This window comes from Moschus berezovskii, chromosome 5 (assembly GCF_049115385.1).
Source record: "Moschus berezovskii isolate FMDL1 chromosome 5, NW_MosBer_1.0, whole genome shotgun sequence".
Taxonomy (NCBI): Eukaryota; Metazoa; Chordata; class Mammalia; order Artiodactyla; family Moschidae; genus Moschus; species Moschus berezovskii.
The window spans coordinates 33,027,325-33,044,930 of NC_142464.1; the positions used below are offsets into that span (position 1 = coordinate 33,027,325).

Sequence of the window (17,606 nt, forward strand, 5' to 3'; positions counted from 1 at the left end):
TTAAGTTTTCATAGTTGCAATGTAGTAGTTTAATACTTCAGTGTATGGTTTTTCCTATCTCCGCCCTACCACTTCCCAGTATGTTTGTGCTTTTATTTAATTATCTTTCTGGTTTTATCTGATAAAACTTAACTTTAATTCACTGAGAGCTGATGATGGGAAAACTCAGAAACATTGTAAGAATCTGGAGGAAAGTAAATTGGATAAATTAACTTTTGAGGGTCTTTAATTCCTTTCATTCCCGCTCACCCAGACCCTACAAGTCTATAATTAGGTTTCATTTATCTGAAAAATGTGTTGTCCCTTTCTGTCCTGTTTTTGTCTTCATTATCGTTGTAGACTTACTGAAGTAATAGTCCAAATATGTTTTAGTAGTTTTTTCGTAGGAGATGAGTGATTCAGCATACCCTCCAGGGAGGAACAAATCAGTTCTCTAGATACTGTGGATTGTCAGCCAGTGTGTGAAATACCAAAGGTCAAATAGTTGGTAAAAGGAAAAAGTTCTTCCTCAGGAAAGCATTGTGCCAAAGTAATACTAAGTTGGACAATTGATTAGTGGCAGTTTTATATAGTTCATCCTAGCAGCAGTACTAAAACCTTTGAAATATTTTTCCCCCATCTTTTCGGAGGGGTTGTATAAAAAGCTCACTGTCTTCTGTCTGTGAACACAGTTCTTCATGTTGGTATTATTGTGGTAGATCAAGGCATATATCCATCATAGCTTAAAATGAAATCTGAGATTCCTGAAAGGTGCCCTTATCAGTGAACAAACTGATTAAATCCTAAAATGAAGTCTGTGAGGATTTTGCTGCTGCTGCTAAGTCACTTCAGTCGTGTCCGACTCTGTGTGACCCCATAGACGGAAGCCCACCAGGCTCCCCCTTCCCTGGGATTCTCCAGGCAAGAACACTGGAGTGGGTTGCCATTTCCTTCTCCAATGTGTGAAAAGTGAAAGTGAAGTCGCTCAGTCGTGTCCCCGACCCTTAGCGACCCCACGGACTGCAGCCTACCAGGCTCCTCCATCCATGGGATTTTCTAGGCAAGAGTACTGGAGTGGCTTGCCATTGCCTTCTCCGGTGAGGATTTTAATTTCTCTATAATTTCTACTTCTTGTGTAAAATAATATCACATTGAAAACTGTTCTAAGACATTTTTGGTTCTGATTTTGGTAATTTCTTCGTTATTTACTTTTTGTAAATAATTTTGTAAGGAATTATGCTTTCTTTTATAAAAACCACTATAGTATTATAAGAAAGATTAAATCATTGAAGCACAAAGTATACAAAATTTAAGTTCTCTGTTTTTCTCTGATACCTTCTTTCCCATTTTGTTTTGCTCCACTCCCCAAAATAGTATGTTCATAATTTGGTTTGTATTTTTCCAAAACCTTTCAATGTACATATATATACTTTTTTTATACCGATTGCCATACTATTGAGTTTTTTGTTTAAGTCTTTATTTTAATCCACAGCCTTGTATGAAATGAATATGTAGTCATATTTTATCAGGCTTACATTAATGAGTATGCAGATTTTTAAAATTTACAAACAGTGCTAATGTATACATCCTTATATTTTTTTTTGCACTTGTGTGAATATAGTGGTATATCTATATGGTAAAATTTCAGAGTTCTTAGGTTTAAGACTGGCCATTATCTACCTTTGTAGACACTGACAAATTATCCTCCTTTATCTGCTTAGACTTACTGATTTCTACATCCTTGCCACCTGGTACCATCAGTCTTTTAAATTTAATTGCCTGTTAGATTGGTTCTAGCCTGATTTGCGAAAATAATGTCTTATTATTTTAAATATGCATTTCTTCTATTGAAGTTTCAAAACAGTTTTGTTCTAGACAATTGCTTATTTGTGTTTTTACCTGTGAGAAGTCTGTTCAGTTCTTATTGTGTGTTATTTTCTTTTGTGTTATCTTTTCAAGTTTATTTCCAAGCATTGTACATTAGGGATGCTAACCCATCCAAGGGGGGATTAGGTTGAAAATACACTTCCACATCATTTGTCTTTTAACATTGTCTAAAGAGTAGTGTTATTTTAAAGGTTTTTTTATTTTCATATAATCAAATACCAACTTTCCTTCATGGTTTCTGGGTTTCATGTCAGTCTTAAGAGAATTTTAACCACACAGTTATCCTACTTTATTTTTCAACCCACACAATTAACCCATTTAATAGCGGCCTAGAAGTCTTCTTGCATGTATATATTATGTTTATTATATTTTTTAAATTATTTATTGTAATTATTTAAATCTTACTTCTTTGGGCTCATGACCCCTTTACATTCTTAAAATTATTGAGGATTCCACAGTGTTTTACAGGTTATGTAGATTTTCATTTGCTATATTAGAAAATAAATCTCAAAAAATGTAAAAGTACATATGTACTTAACCCTTTGCATGTTAATGTAAATGATTTTTATGGAAAAAAATTTATTCAAAATAAAAAATACATAGTGAGAAGAGCAGCACTTTTGTAAATATTTTTAAGTGCCTGACTTAATAGAAGTCAGCTGGCTTTCATAGCCGGTTCTGCATTTTCAGTCTTTGGAGATACATTGTTTCAGAGGAAGTATAAGGATAAAATATGACCTCAAATATACATAATTGGAAAAGGAGAAATTTTAATGGCCTTTTATAATTATGAATATCTCCTTCCTTTGATACTAAGTTTCTTGCAGGTTAGTTGCAAGATAGAATCTGAAACCACATCCAAGAACTTTTTTCTACTGTTACTTTAAAATCCATTGATCTGTCTTGCATTTGGAATATATCCTTCTTCACTCATGCATACCAATTGTCATTTAGAAAATACTGGTTCAGTGAGTTTGTAGATCTAAATATTGGCTTTTTTTCATTATATGATATCAAAACAATAACATTATCATTACTAAATGCCTCAGAAATGTCCCCAAGTTTTGTTAAATTGTCATGCTCAGTGACACCTGCAGGCTTTCCAAAATTCTGATTTTTCTCCTGAAAGCTCAAATTTTAGGAACATGCTCACTCTGTTCATTTTTCAAAAAGTAACCATGATTGATCAGCCTATTCTTCCAAGTAACAGTGGTGTTCTTTGAAAAAGCGACTAATTCTCCTCACAACTCAATTGCTTAAGCATTGTATTTGGTATGTAGAAGTATTTTTTGTGCAGAAAAAAACATGTGCACAGATTGAAATTTAATAAGACAAGTATTTTATTACTGCTTCATCAGTGTCTTTCTTAACTGAAACTGACAAGTTATTCCTCTGAGAGTTGATGATAATACAGGAACAGTGACAAATGGTAGACATGGGTGCCACTGTATGATTCTTGTTACGTACATGACTGCTAGATTTAACTGTTGTTTCTGCATCATTAGTGAAAATGTCAACACAGTGAAAAAATATCTTAGGATTTTTATGAAATAGTTTTTACTCATCAGTGCTCCTCAAAGAGTCTTAAGATGCCTAGGTGGGGCTTGTAAACCACTTTCTGAGAACTGTTGATAGGCACTTAAGATGTTTCCAGTTTTCCAAATTTAAGAACATTATTGTACAAATATTTTTGCTTAGTCATCCAGTCATTTTCTTAGAATAAACCTTTAATGGCTGAATGCAATTTTTTTTTTAAAGATGGAATGGAATTTTAACAATTTCAAATGTACAACACAGTGATTCATTATTTGTATTGTGGAATGATCATAATCAACATCTATCACAATACATATTTATAATTTCTTTCCTTATAATGAGAACTTTTTTAAGATTAGTCTCTTCTCAACTTTCAAACTTGCAGTGCAGTATTAACTATATTTACTATGCTGTACGTTGCATCCCCATGACTTATTTATTTTATAACTGGAAGTTTGTACCACTTGACCCCCTTCATGCATTTCCGCACCCCTTTGCCTCTGGGAACCACCAGTCTGTTCGCTGTATCAGTGAGCTTGGGGTGGGTTTTTCTCCTTTTTTAAAGTTTTTTTGGATTTCATGTATAAGCAAAATCATACAGTATTTGTTTTTCCTGTCTAGTGTGTGATTTATTTAACTTGTTACAAAGTCCTGTGGTCCATCCATGTTGGAAATAGCAAAATTTCCTTCTCTTTTATGACTGAATAATCCATTGAATATACACATTCATACATACATACATATTTTCTTTTCTCACCCCTTGATGAACATTTAAGTTGTTTCTGTATCTTAAGCTCTTGTAAAGCTGCACTAATCAGGGGGACTCATATATCCTTTTCAAGTTAGTATTTTCATTTTCTTCAGATAATATCCAGAAGTGGAATTGCTGGATCAAATGGTAATTCTGTTTTTAATTTTTTCAGGAAAGACTGAATTAGTTTTGGAAATCCAGGGTACAGTACTTGATACTGTGTGTTTAATAGTTTTTCTGCCTTTGCTTTTTCAAAATATTTGTTTCCTTGATCAGGGGTTTGCAAATACAAATTACCAGGTAGGTGCTGAAATGCATCTCATTTTTGTGTCTGAGATTATCAAGCATTAATCATAAGTTATAAAATATATCTCTACTTGGAAAACTGTCTTCAGACAACATTTTTATTAATAAGTGAAACTCACTGCTGCTTTGAACATGGATGTAAAACTTCTGTTGACACTGACTTTCTGTTTTTAGATGGGCACTCTGGTTTTTTAAAAATGATAAAAGCAAAACTTGGCAAGCAAACCTTCGATTGATCTCGAAGTTTGATACTGTTGAAGACTTTTGGGCGTAAGTAACCATTTTAGGATGTTTATTTTATTGTGTACTTTTTTGTTTTAAGTTGTATCCACAAAAAGAAGGGTAAGGTGAACAGTTAGTATTTACTTTTTTGCTTGTTCATCTTCTCACAACTGTTAGAATTGGTGATTATTTTTCACCAGTTTTAGAAAGCTTTCATCTTGTCATCATTTAGCTTTGCCTATTCTCTATTCCTTGTCCTAAGATATCATTCATTGAGAATCCTTTATTGTCACTGGAACTTCTGACAACTTTTAGGACCTTGTCCCCTTTCTTGGATATATAGGCAAATTTGCTCTATTTTTAGGTATTCCAGAGCTTTCTTAGGAAAAGAATGCTTTTCTTAGTATTTCTGCAGATTCTTTTTAGTATTAACTGTGGATTTCCTGTGATAAAGATTCTGAGATTTCAAAGGCTGAACTGCTCATAAATCAGGGTTTGTCAAAGAATGACAGCATCTGTGATGATAATTTTATTATACTTTGTGGTCAACTTAAGAATACTTGAAATATTTTTGAGATTTTGTTTCAAATTTAGCAATATAATTTAATTTAGAGCTATAAAGTTCTTTGCAAGAAGTTTTGGAATATTGATTTTTTAAAAAGTTTATTTAGTATGTCTTATTTGCTTGAAAAATATATAGGGAGAAACTGTTGGAGAACATGAAAGATACCGCTTGTTAAAAACATGTTTAAGAGCTGTAAATTATCTAGCAGTTATCTAAGTATTCTAATTTGTTCAGTTGGTGTATTTTGGATCATATAAGTGATGTGATTCCTATGTTTTAATGTTAATACTTGGGTGTATCACACAGATAGATTGTGGTTAGAAAATTATAAATTAATAGATTATGATTAAAAATTTTATACATATGATGTATAGTTCCAGCATATTAGGCATTTAGTATGCATTTGAGTCACTGAAAACAAACAAAGCTTAGACTAGTTAAAGGAAACTATGTTGCAATCACTTTGGTCACTTTTGATTGAACCTAAGGGCTTTTTAAAAAATTTTTTTTAATTTAGTGAAAACGTTTTTTAAAAATGAACTACATTTGAAACTCCCAGTAATTCATAGGCCTAGTTAAATTATGATTCTGTTTTGCCCTTCATCAAAACGTTGAGTGTTTTTCTTCTCTAGTTGTTTGTTTTTCTTGTCTAATTGTATTTATTCAAGAGTTTTCTGAAACATAATAGTCTCCAGTATCCTGTGAAGGAGGAGCAAGAGTCCTGAGCCATTCTCCCACTGAATAAGATTTGCATTTATCTAAGTTTGTTTGGCTGTCACCAGTTTTACATAATTATATTTCTAAGTGACCTCTAATTAGAACATGATGCCACAGTTTTTAGGTATGTTGTAAGCAGTATTATTGCTTAGTGGATTTTTATGCCATAACTGAGAGATAAACCCTTAAGCTTTCTATCTTTGTCACTTCTTAGTTTCTCACTTTGGGGGGCAAATTTAATGAAACAGCCATTGAGGGTTTTTTTTTTTTTAATCTAGTCTTGTCTGTAGCATTAGGATTCTATTTAAGTATGCCATTACAGATTCTAATTGTAAAGTTCGTAAGAGACCTTAGAGCATGATTAAGGAGAAAGAAGACAGCAGAAAGAAGCATTGGTCTCTTCTACTTTGAATGCCATTGAAGAGTGTCCCTTCCACACTAGACATTAATTGTATAGAAATGGTGGTTCTAATTCTGTTGTTACTGTTAGTATCCATGTCTCTCTTCTTGCCTAGTGGAATCTTGTCAGTGATAAACTAGTTTGGAAAGAGTTAATATTAAATAGAATAACCCAACAAGCTGTATGCTGTCTTAATGCTCTCTCATTCAAACTGGATTTGTTGTTAAACTGTGGGATGTCATCCAAAGAATCCTTGACTCTTTCTTAAAACTCTACTTGAAATATTCACAGACTGGGTTAAAATAGCAGTAAGAAAATCTTACTAAGGAAAATAATACCATCCATGTGGTATTATTGCTAGTTGTATAAGATCATCACTTCTGTATAAAATACTGGAGACAGGCAAGCATTCTTACTCTATTGCCAGTTTTATAACAATTTTGCTATGGTAGACTTGAAGAGATCAAATGATCCAATCTAGCATTCTACCTTCAGGCTAGTGGAATACCTAATTCATCCCAAATGTTAATCTGTTACATTGCTATTTGGGAAATAGTTCAGAAATACACATTCTGTGGTTCCAGCCTATATTTAAGGAATTAAAATTCTAAGAAGTAGGATGTGGAACTGTTCTGTCTTTAAAAGCTCCCCCAAAGATTGTTATGCTTGCTGACTTAAACTAGTAGTAGTGTGTGGTATTTGGGGACTGTTGATCTTTTCCACTCTTGGGTACCTTCACAGATAATAATAATGTTGACTTAGTTTAGTCATGCAATCCTGATAATCAGGGAGTTTTGTCTTACTTTCTCTAGATTTGTCTTTTTGTGTGTTTAAAACTGCTTATTAGCCTCGTGGATTTTTTTCGTTTACTTAAAGCCATCTTGTACCTCTCTTCTCAGTTTCTTGTAATAATGTGTATATATTAAGTTAACTAATACACCAAAATTGTCAGGATAAAATCACTGAAGATATTTTCTAAAAATCAGATGTTGATTCTTAAAGCTGACTGTTATTAAGATCTGTTTGGTCTGTTTCAGAAATTGACTCCATGGGTAGGGAAGTAAATGAGTTTCTATCTTGTTTATTTTTATCATATTCTCTGAATGTATATATATAAACACCTAAATGCTGCACTACATTTTCTATGTTTATAATTGTTCTTTTCTTTTACCTAGTCTGTACAACCATATCCAGTTGTCTAGTAATTTAATGCCTGGCTGTGACTACTCACTTTTTAAGGTATGCTTAATTGGTGACTTCATATATTTATTATAAGACTGGACCATTCAGGTACTCATTAAAATCTTACCGTGAACTTAGAAATAGTTAATGTTGTGATGCTTGGAGAATAATTATATTAGCTTTACCATATTTTAGCATAAGTATGTTTTGGCTTCTTTTAGTATAAATAATTGAAATTAAGTGAGAATTTGGCTGTATGGGCACATACTGTGATTGATTTTGAGGAGAGCTTTGATTATCAAGTCCTATTTCTTCTTTATATACTTGAGTAGACTGAAGTGCAGAGTTTGTCAGGAGTATGTGTGTCCTTGAGATACTTATATGAGATTTGTCAGCTATTAGTGGGTGGGACAGTCATTAGCTCTCTGAAGTGGTATAACTTTCGTATGTATTTTTTAGGTATAGAAATGTGTATAGCTTCTCAAAGCTGTATGTTACTCAGAATGTTTTAGAACCTTCAAATTAAGTCAAACCCAATATTTGATAGCTAGTAAGTGCCCTAGTCAAGGCTCTGTTTTTGTAATCCCATGCCTCTAACTTTAAGTTTTGTGTGCTTTTTCCACTACCTCAATAACAGTTTCATGAGTATAAAGTAAACAGTTAACACGGTTGTTGCTTACTGTTTTTAGTCATTATATGAAGTTAAACTAACAATATTGTCTCATATTGTTGTATCCCTAACCTTGTAGGATGGTATTGAGCCTATGTGGGAAGATGAGAAAAACAAACGAGGAGGACGATGGCTAATTACACTGAACAAACAGCAGAGACGAAGTGACCTCGATCGTTTTTGGCTAGAGACAGTAAGGTTTTAAAGTTATAAAGCTGTTTTGGAATACTAAAACTTTGTTGTTGTTATTTAGTTGCTAAGTTGTTTCTGACCCTGTGACCCCATGAACTGCAGCACTCCAGGCTTCCCTGTCTTTCACTATCTCCCATAGTTTGTTCAAACTCGTGTCCATTGAGTCAGTGAAACCATCCAACCATTTCATCCTCTGTTGCCCTCTTCTCCTCTTGCCCTTGATTTTTCCCATCATCAGGGTCTTCTATAATGACTCAGCTTTTTGCATCATGTATCCAAAGTATTGGACCCTCAGCGGCAGTCCTTTCAATGAATATTCAGGGTTGATTTCCATTAGAATTGATTGGTGTGATCTCCTTGCTGTCCCCGGGACTCAAGAATCTTCTACAGCACCACAAGAGTCTTCTCCAGCACCACAGTTGGAAAGCATCAATTCTTCGGTGCTCACCCTTCTTTTTAGTCCACTTCTAACATCCATACATGACCGTTGAAAAAACTATAGCTTTGACTTATACGGACCTTTGTCAGCAAAGTGATGTCTCTGCTTTTTAATATGCTGTCTAGGTTTGTCATAGCTGTTCTTCCACAGAGCAAGTGTCTTTTAATTTCATGGCTGCAGTCACCATCCACTGTCATTATGGAGCCCTAGAAAATGAAATCTGACTCTTGTTTCCCACATTTTCCCAGTCTGTTTGCCATGAAGTGATATGACCAGATGCCATTATCTTTGTTTTTTTGAATACTGAGCTTTAAGGCAGCTTTTTCACTCTCCTCTTTCACCTTCATCAGGAGGCTCTTACTCTTCACTTTCTGCCATTAAAGTGGTAGAAAACTTTGTTCCTTTTTCGTTGGTTACTCAGAAGATAAGGATGCTCACTCTAGAAATCTAGACCGCACTTAATTTTGTTCTGTCATGTGAATGAATCTTGTATACTTTTTACATACTAGTACAGTAAAATGCCCTGCCACCTATTACAAATCCAGAAAGTGATTGGCAGTTGACTGACTTTCCACAATAAGGTCCTCCTAGTCATTTCATTAAGTTAAAAATTATGGTAACTTTCACATTTTGTATGATACAAGTTTTTACAGTCCTTAGAGTATTGCTTTTTGTACTCAACTTTTTAGATCCATGAAGGAAACAGTGAAATTGTAGCTTGATATCATTCAGCTTATATGTTGTGATGTAATTCGGAACTTTTGGCTTCATATGACATTTATTAAATTGAGAAAATAGACATTTTCTCTAGTGAAAGGCTTTAAACCCCAGGCTTTTAAGATCAGGGATTATAATCTTTTTTGTCTCCTGAACACTGGTCTGGTCTGTAGTTAGCATTTTAAGCATGCCACATGGCATGCACAATATTAGTTCCCTGACCAGGGATCGAACCCGAGCCCCCTGCCGTGGAAGCATGGAGTCTTAACCACTGGACTACCAGGGAAGTTCCTGGTTAGCACTTATTAAATTGAGCAATAATAAATATTTCAGTAAATGGCTTTTGTTGAAGAAAAACTTAATTTTCTTTTGGGAGAGATTATCAGTAAATACCATGTTCAGTTCAGTTCAGTCGCTCAGTCGTGTCCGACTCTCCACAACTCCATGAATCACAGCACGCCAGGCCTCCCTATCCATCACCAACTTCTGGAGTTCTCTCAAACTCATGTCCACAGAGTCGGTGATGACATCCAGCCATCTCATTCTCTGTTGTCCCCTTCTCCTCCCGCCCCCAACCTTTCCCAGCATCAGTCTTTTCCAGTGAGTCAACTCGTCGCATGAGGTGGCCAAAGTATTGCAGTTTCAGCTTTAGCATCAGTCCTTCCCATGAACACCCAGGATCGATCTCCTTTAGAATGGACTGGTTGGATCTCCTTGCAGTCCAAGGGACTCTCAAGAGTCTTCTCCAGCACCACAGTTCAAAAGCATCAATTCTTCGGCGATCAGCTTTCTTCACAGTCCAACTCTCACATCCATACATGACCACGGGAAAAACCATAGCCTTGACTAGATGGACCTTTGTTGGCAAAGTAATGTCTCTGCTTTTTAATATACTATCAAGGTTGGTCATAACTTTCCTTCCAAGGAGTAAGCATCTTTTAATTTCATGGCTGCAATCAGCATCTGCAGTGATTTTGGAGCCCAAAGAAATAAAGTCTGACACTGTTTCCACTGTTTTTCCTTCTATTTCCCATGAAGCGATGGGACCAGATGCCATGATCTTTGTTTTCTGAATGTTGAGCTTCAAGCCAACCTTTTCACTCTCCTCTTTCACTTTCATCAAGAGGCTTTTGAGTTCCTCTTCACTATCTGCCATAAGGGTGGTGTCATCTGCATATCTGAGGTTATTGATATTTCTCCCGGCAATCTTGATTCCAGCTTGTGCTTCTTCCAGCCCAGCATTCCTCATGATGTACTCTGCATAGAAGTTAAATAAGTAGGGTGACAATATATAGCCTTGACGTACTCCTTTTCCTATTTGGAACCAGTCTGTTGTTCCATGTCCAGTTCTAACTGTTGCTTCCTGACCTGCATACAGGTTTCTCAAGAGGCAGGTCAGGTGGTCTGGTATTCCCATCTCTTTCAGAATTTTCCACAGTGTATTGTGATCCACACAGTCAGAGGCTTTGGCATAGTCAATGAAGCAGAAATAGATATTTTTCTGGAACTCTCTTGCTTTCTCCATGATCCAGCGGATATTGGCAATTTGATCTCTGGTTCCTCTGCCTTTTCTAAAACCTGCTTGAACATCTGGGAGTTCACAGTTCACATATTGCTGAAGCCTGGCTTGGAGAATTTTGAGCATGACTTTACTAGCGTGTGAGATGAGTGCAATTGTGTGGTAGTTTGAGCATTCTTTGGCATTTTAGAACTCTTTATTAAGTAATTTCAGTTTTGCAAGATGACAAAAGTTGTGGAGACGGATGGTGGTACAGTGTGAATATACTTAATGTCACTAAACCATCCACTTAAAAATGGTTAAAATGGTAAATTTTATGTTACGTATTTGCCATATTTTTTTTAAAAAATTAGGGAAGGTTCATGAAAAGCAACAGGAACGAGGCATTTCATCCATGAGCAGCTTTTTCATTCATTCCATTAAAACTTGTTTACTGGCAAGTGTAAGCAGCAGCAGAGGAAATGAATATTAATAAAATAATTCACCTTTTTTGTGCCTTGACATCAGTTGCCCAGTTTACTGAAAAAGTTAGGAAAACCGTTAATGTTTTTTGTAGTAAAGAATCAAATTAACAAATTTTTAAAGGCCATAACAAAAAACTATATATAAAAAACTCATGATTTTAAAAACTTTCTTAGCTTTGTATATAAATATTTGAGACATTTTGTAACTTTCGAAGCTGTTTATAATCTGTTGACTGTAATTTGAAATTAAGTTTTTTTCTTTTAAGCTGCTGTGCCTTATTGGAGAATCTTTTGATGACTACAGTGATGATGTATGTGGAGCTGTTGTTAATGTTAGAGCTAAAGGTGATAAAATAGCAATATGGACTACTGAATGTGAAAACAGAGAAGCTGTTACACATATAGGGTAAGTTTTGCTGTTTGTGTACTTTTAAAATAGATAACTAAAAGCAGAACTACCCTTTAAAAAATACGTTTATGTAGATCATTATTTTTCTTGTTTTCACGAACACTTTTATAACTTTGAACTGCTGTATTGGTATTCTATGTCTGTTTCATCCTTTTTCATTTCTGTAAAATTTCTTTTTCCTATCAATGGAGTATAGAATCACTGGAACACTGTTTTAACATGTCACATTTTATTTATCAAATGAGAATGTGTCTTTTCTTTAATGTACTTTAAAAACCACAGTGCTAATGTATAATACTCAATACGTTGGTGAATATTGGCAAATGGTATATGTGTGTTTTGCCACATATGTGTACACTTACATGAAATTTCCATTGAGATACAAGTGACAGTAGCTTGGTTTTATCCATGCTTAAAACCCACATGTATATATTTTAGAACTTTTTTGGCAAATATTACTATTTGCAAAAATTGCCTGTCATTTTTTTCCCCCTCAAATATCAGTCAGTGTTAATTTTTACTAAATTTAAACTAGTAAAATTGAACTTTAAATTTTATATTGAAATTAAGTACAGGTCATAGGTTTCAATATGTTTGATTTGCCCCTTTGTGTGTTGATTTTTCCAACAGTATGAATTCTATGAAGATAATTCCTTTCTGGATTAAAAGGTGTGGGGATTTTCTGAGTTTCATTTTCCAAAGGGTTTCTATAAGAGAAAATTGATAATTGATTGTCATCATATTCCTGATCTTTTTGTCAGCATTGAATCTTATTGAATGTGGGGGATCTCATATTTCTTTGAAAATGCATTAAAGAAATTAAATATGAATTTCTTTCATCAGAAAGATTTTTAATTGTGTCAGTGTTAACAATTTTTGAAATCTTTATTTAAACATTTGACTTCAGTTTTTCAAGGAAGGATATTTTCCTGCCCTTTTAAGTTGCATGGCTCAGTGCTCTTGCTTTCTGGCATTTTTAGTGATTAAGTATAATTGAAGGTATATTGTATCCTAATGTCAGCCTGTATTTGTTGTAATTTTAGTTATCATAAAATTATTTTTAAATACCTTATTCTAGGGAAGGTACTAAAATCTTCTGGAGGGTAGAGTATGAATAAATTTTCCTAGTATACTGGAGGATTCAGCGCCATGAAAAAATATATATCTTTATTTTTGTTTCATTTGATGCTTATGTTTTAATTTTGTTCATCTCAGATACCAGATTTCTAGCCTGACCTATGATATTCTCAGATTATATGGTGATCTGTGCTCAGTTTTACCTTGTCAGCCTTATCTCTCATATTTACTTTTCCTGTGAGCTGTAGCCTCTGAGCTTTATTTTTATTCCTCAGCCTTCAGATGTGCTTCATTCTCTTAGCATTATACCTTTGACCTCATAAATTTAAAAGGAGACATTTCTTTGATTTCCAGGAGATTAGATCCTTCTTGTTACTGATACTGCAGCCCCTGTACTTACCCTACTTGATACTCGTCATATTTGTCCTTAAAATAGAATCACATATGATTTGAAAATATTACAAATTGCCTTCGAAGTGTTTAATTTTTGAATGTGCTTTCTTGTCAATAATAGATAAGATAAATGTAATTGCAGTAACATAAAATATTTACTAAAGTTTATATGTAAAATAAAATTGAAGCATTTTAGATGAAAAAATTAAAATATGTGCATGTAACTGATTTTATACAAATTAATTTTGCATGTGATACAGCTCTACCGTATGTATTTATGATTATTTGTTTGTAAATAATCAAATAAGCTATAAATACCATGACCCCAGGGACTGTCCCTGTTTACTTATTATTAATTTATTGATAATTACCACAGTACCTGGTACATAGTAGATTTTCAAATATTGGTTAAGTGATTAACCAAGATTGTAGTGAAAAGGAAGAGTATATTTTGCTAAAAGGAAAATGTGCAGTTTCTTATTCACTCTAGTTTTTTTTTTTTTTTAATAAAGAATAGTAATGCTGGATTTGGGTTGTATGTTTGAATAAAAATTAATGACTACTTTTCTTTTTCTTCCTATAGGAGGGTATACAAGGAAAGGTTAGGACTTCCTCCAAAGATAGTGATTGGTTATCAGTCCCATGCAGACACAGCTACTAAGAGCGGCTCCACCACTAAAAATAGGTTTGTTGTTTAAGAAGACACCTTCTGAGTATTCTCATAGGAGACTGCGTCAAGCAATCGAGATTTGGGAGCTGAACCAAAGCCTCTTCAAAAGCAGAGTGGACTGCATTTAAATTTGATTTCCATCTAAATGTTACTAAGATATAAGAGAAGTCTCATTCGCCTTTGTCTTGTACTTCTGTGTTCATATTTTCTTTTTTTTTTTGGCTAGAGTGTCCATTATCCCAATCAAAGAATTACAGTACACATCATCCCCAGAATCCATAAATGTGTTCCTGGCCCACTCTGTAATAGCTTAATAGAAATAACCATTACAAACACATTTGACCCATCTGCAATATTAAAAAAAAATGAACTTGCATTTCTATACCTTACATGAAAATGATTTTGTTTACGTTCCATTGTATGCAGGAGCATATTTTGCTGGTTTGAAAGAGTATGATGCATACAGTTTTCTGGCAATTTTCTTTGTTTCTTTTTACAGCATTATCTGTGCTGTACTCTTGCTGATGGCTGCTAGATTTTAATTTATTTGTTTCCCTACTTGATAACATTAGTGATTCTGATTTCAGTTTTTCATTTGTTTTGCTTTAGTTTTTCTTTCTCATGTAACATTGGTGAAGGATCCAGGAATATGACACAAAGGTGGAATAAACATTAATTTTGTGCATTCTTTGGTAATTTTTTTTTTTTTTGGTAACTTAAAACTACAACGCTTTGCTACAAATTTATGCATTTCATTCAAATCAGTGATCTATGTTTGTGTGATTTCCTAAAGTTAATTGTGGATTATAAAAAATGTAACATCATAATTACATTCCTAATTAGAATTAGTATGTCTGTTTTTGTATCTTTATGCTGTATTTTAACACTTTGTATTACTTAGGTTATTTTGCTTTGGTTAAAAACTTGGCTCAAGTAGAAAAGCGGTCCCATTCATATTAAGACAGTGTACAAAACTGTAAATAAAATGTGTACAGTGAATTGTCTTTTAGACAACTAGAATTGTCCTTTTATTTCTCCATCTCTGTAGAAGGAATTTGTATTTCTTATTGCAAGGCAGTCTCTATTGTGTCTTCTCTTGTAGTGTCTTCCACATGAACAGCATAAGTTTGGAGCATTAGTTTGGTTATTTTGTTTATTTTAATTTTTAATAAATTGAATAGGTAGCATCATATATATGAAATTAAATTGATGTGGCTTTTTTTTTTTTAAGTAAGGCACAGTCCTTTAGTCTTAGGTAAATAATGTACTCTTAATATGTTAAAACTCATGAAAATTGCGACCTTGATGCATCACCATTTGATTGGTAGGGATAGTAGTTATAAAACTTGGTTATTAAACTGAGATGTTCTTCTTTAGGTGTCAAAATAATAACATAGGGAAAGACTTGTAGGTGATGGGGGTGTATGCATTAAGAATTTTGTTAGTGTTGCTGTCTAAAGAGAATTGGAATAAACAGGTTATGAAGACTCATATTTTTAATGATAAACTGGTGTATGGCTTTATATAAAATTGAAAACTTGATCTACTCTTTAAGCAGATTTGAAAACAGCTTGTCTGTAATGCATAATTGTATATTTCAGATTCGATAAAATGAAATATAACTATTGTAGACAGAAGAGTGAGCTGAACTGTAGGTAGAATAACCATTAATTGAGAGGAAATTTTGTCTCTAGATGGTGATTATGAATTAATCATTTAAAACTGGTAAGTTTGACAAATATCCTATGTAAAATGAACATAAAGTTAATAATACTGATTTTATTGAATACTTAAAACAGATTAAAGGGTACCACAAGCTACCATCTGAGTACTCTCAATACCACAAACACCCCTTGTTGAGTATACTATAAATACTGTGTCTTTTATATTTATAATCTCAATATATGTACCTAATAATATCTTGTTTAAATTTGGGTGATTGGTTAAGGTGATTTATTGTCTTTTGGTGTATGTAGTTTGTGAGCACTTTAAGAGCTTGCTTAAAAGTAACAGTGGTAGTGTTAGTATGTTGGCAGTGGGTGGCATTGGAGGAATGTATCAGAAATCAGTGCTTTATTAATTCTAGGATGCAGTCCATTTTAAGAAGTATCAGCCTTTGAGAGTAGAGAAGAAATAATGCGTTAAATGTACAGTTCTAAATTGTTAAGAATCCTAATTTATGGCATTTTATTATCCTCCTCATTGTCAGCTGAGAGTCACAATTGGTTTTAGTCTTTTTTCCAGTATGGGTGGAATGATTCTGAGTGTCTTGGCAAATATCACTTAAATATCACAATAACTTGCAAACTTTATAACTAATAGCATCTTTTCTAAATGTAAGATTAGTACATGCTTTTCTAATTTACTTTTTCCTTTCTGTTCAACAGGATATTATAGCTTAAATATATTTTCATAATAGATTATTAAAATAATCTTTAATGGATAATTAGTATTTCATCATAAGGATGTGCGATATTTCATTTAACCAATTTAATTGTTAAAATTCTAGTTCTTCAGAGGGATTTGAGTTATACTATGAAAGAAACAAAAAGTTAAAATCCTTACTTAGTACTTACTGTGTGCCAGGCAGTGTTCTGAGCACTTCACATGCACTTTAACCTGCACAATAAACCTTTGATGTAGGTGATCTTATCCCCTTTTTACAGAAGAAGAAACAGAAACAGTGAGGATTTAAGTCACTTAGTATGGATTTGAGTCCTGGAAATTTTGTTCTAGAAATTCTGTAAAGCACGTGATACAGTCTCAGAGGTGTGGAGCCTACCTCATGGGCTACAGTAAATTGTACCAGATTGTAGTCAGTGTATATAGTTCAGAACATTTTAAATTTTACTTCCTTTGATAATGAAAGGTGTAAGAGATGGGGGAGTCCCCTGAGGGTACTCTGTTCACACTCAACTAATCATCTGACTTTTGTTCCTGAGAACATGGAAACAAAGGTACAGGAGTTTAGAGGTACATAGATCAAGTGAATATTTTCATATCTGGTTTTAAGTATCTATGTCCTGTTATCTTCTAAGATAAATGGCAAAATAAAGTGAAGTTTTCGAATTGAGATTCTTAAATGCTGAAGTTTGCATTCAAAAGGATAATTTTAATATACTAAGGCAGTGTGATAATGTGATGTTTTACATTTTAAAATTAAAACAAGTTAATGACAAGTCTCTGTGCTACTTTTTATCTAATTATTGGATTGGATTGTCTTCATTTACTGAGTAGAAGGAAAAAAGAGCTGAATTTTCTCACTCAAGAGCTAGACCCGGATTCAGATCAAATTGACGTTAAGAAACAAAACCCTAGGCAGTGCTAGCAGGTGTCTCTCTAGACCAGTATAGAAATTGAGTATCTAGAAACTTCTACAGAAATCAGATATTGCTGTGACATTGTGTGTGTGGAAGTTGCTTCAATTGTATCTAACTGTAGCCTACCAGGCCCCTCTGTCCGTGGAATTCTCCAAGCAAGAATACTGGAAGTGGGTTGCCATGCCCTCCTC

General features: G+C 33.7%; 1 protein-coding gene across 2 annotated transcripts in view; it reads left to right on the forward strand.

Annotated features, from left to right (window-relative positions):
• Window positions 1-17,274, forward strand: part of EIF4E (eukaryotic translation initiation factor 4E) — a 45,117-nt gene extending 27,843 nt beyond the window's left edge. For both annotated transcript variants that reach the window (XM_055434226.2, XM_055434225.2), the window contains exons 3-7: window positions 4,634-4,729; window positions 7,539-7,602; window positions 8,295-8,408; window positions 11,813-11,952; window positions 14,009-17,274. In XM_055434226.2, the coding sequence (XP_055290201.1) occupies window positions 4,634-4,729; window positions 7,539-7,602; window positions 8,295-8,408; window positions 11,813-11,952; window positions 14,009-14,123 (529 nt within the window). In that variant the 3' untranslated portion in view covers window positions 14,124-17,274. The remainder of the gene's footprint in view (window positions 1-4,633; window positions 4,730-7,538; window positions 7,603-8,294; window positions 8,409-11,812; window positions 11,953-14,008) is intronic.
• The last annotated feature ends 332 nt before the right edge of the window (window positions 17,275-17,606 follow it).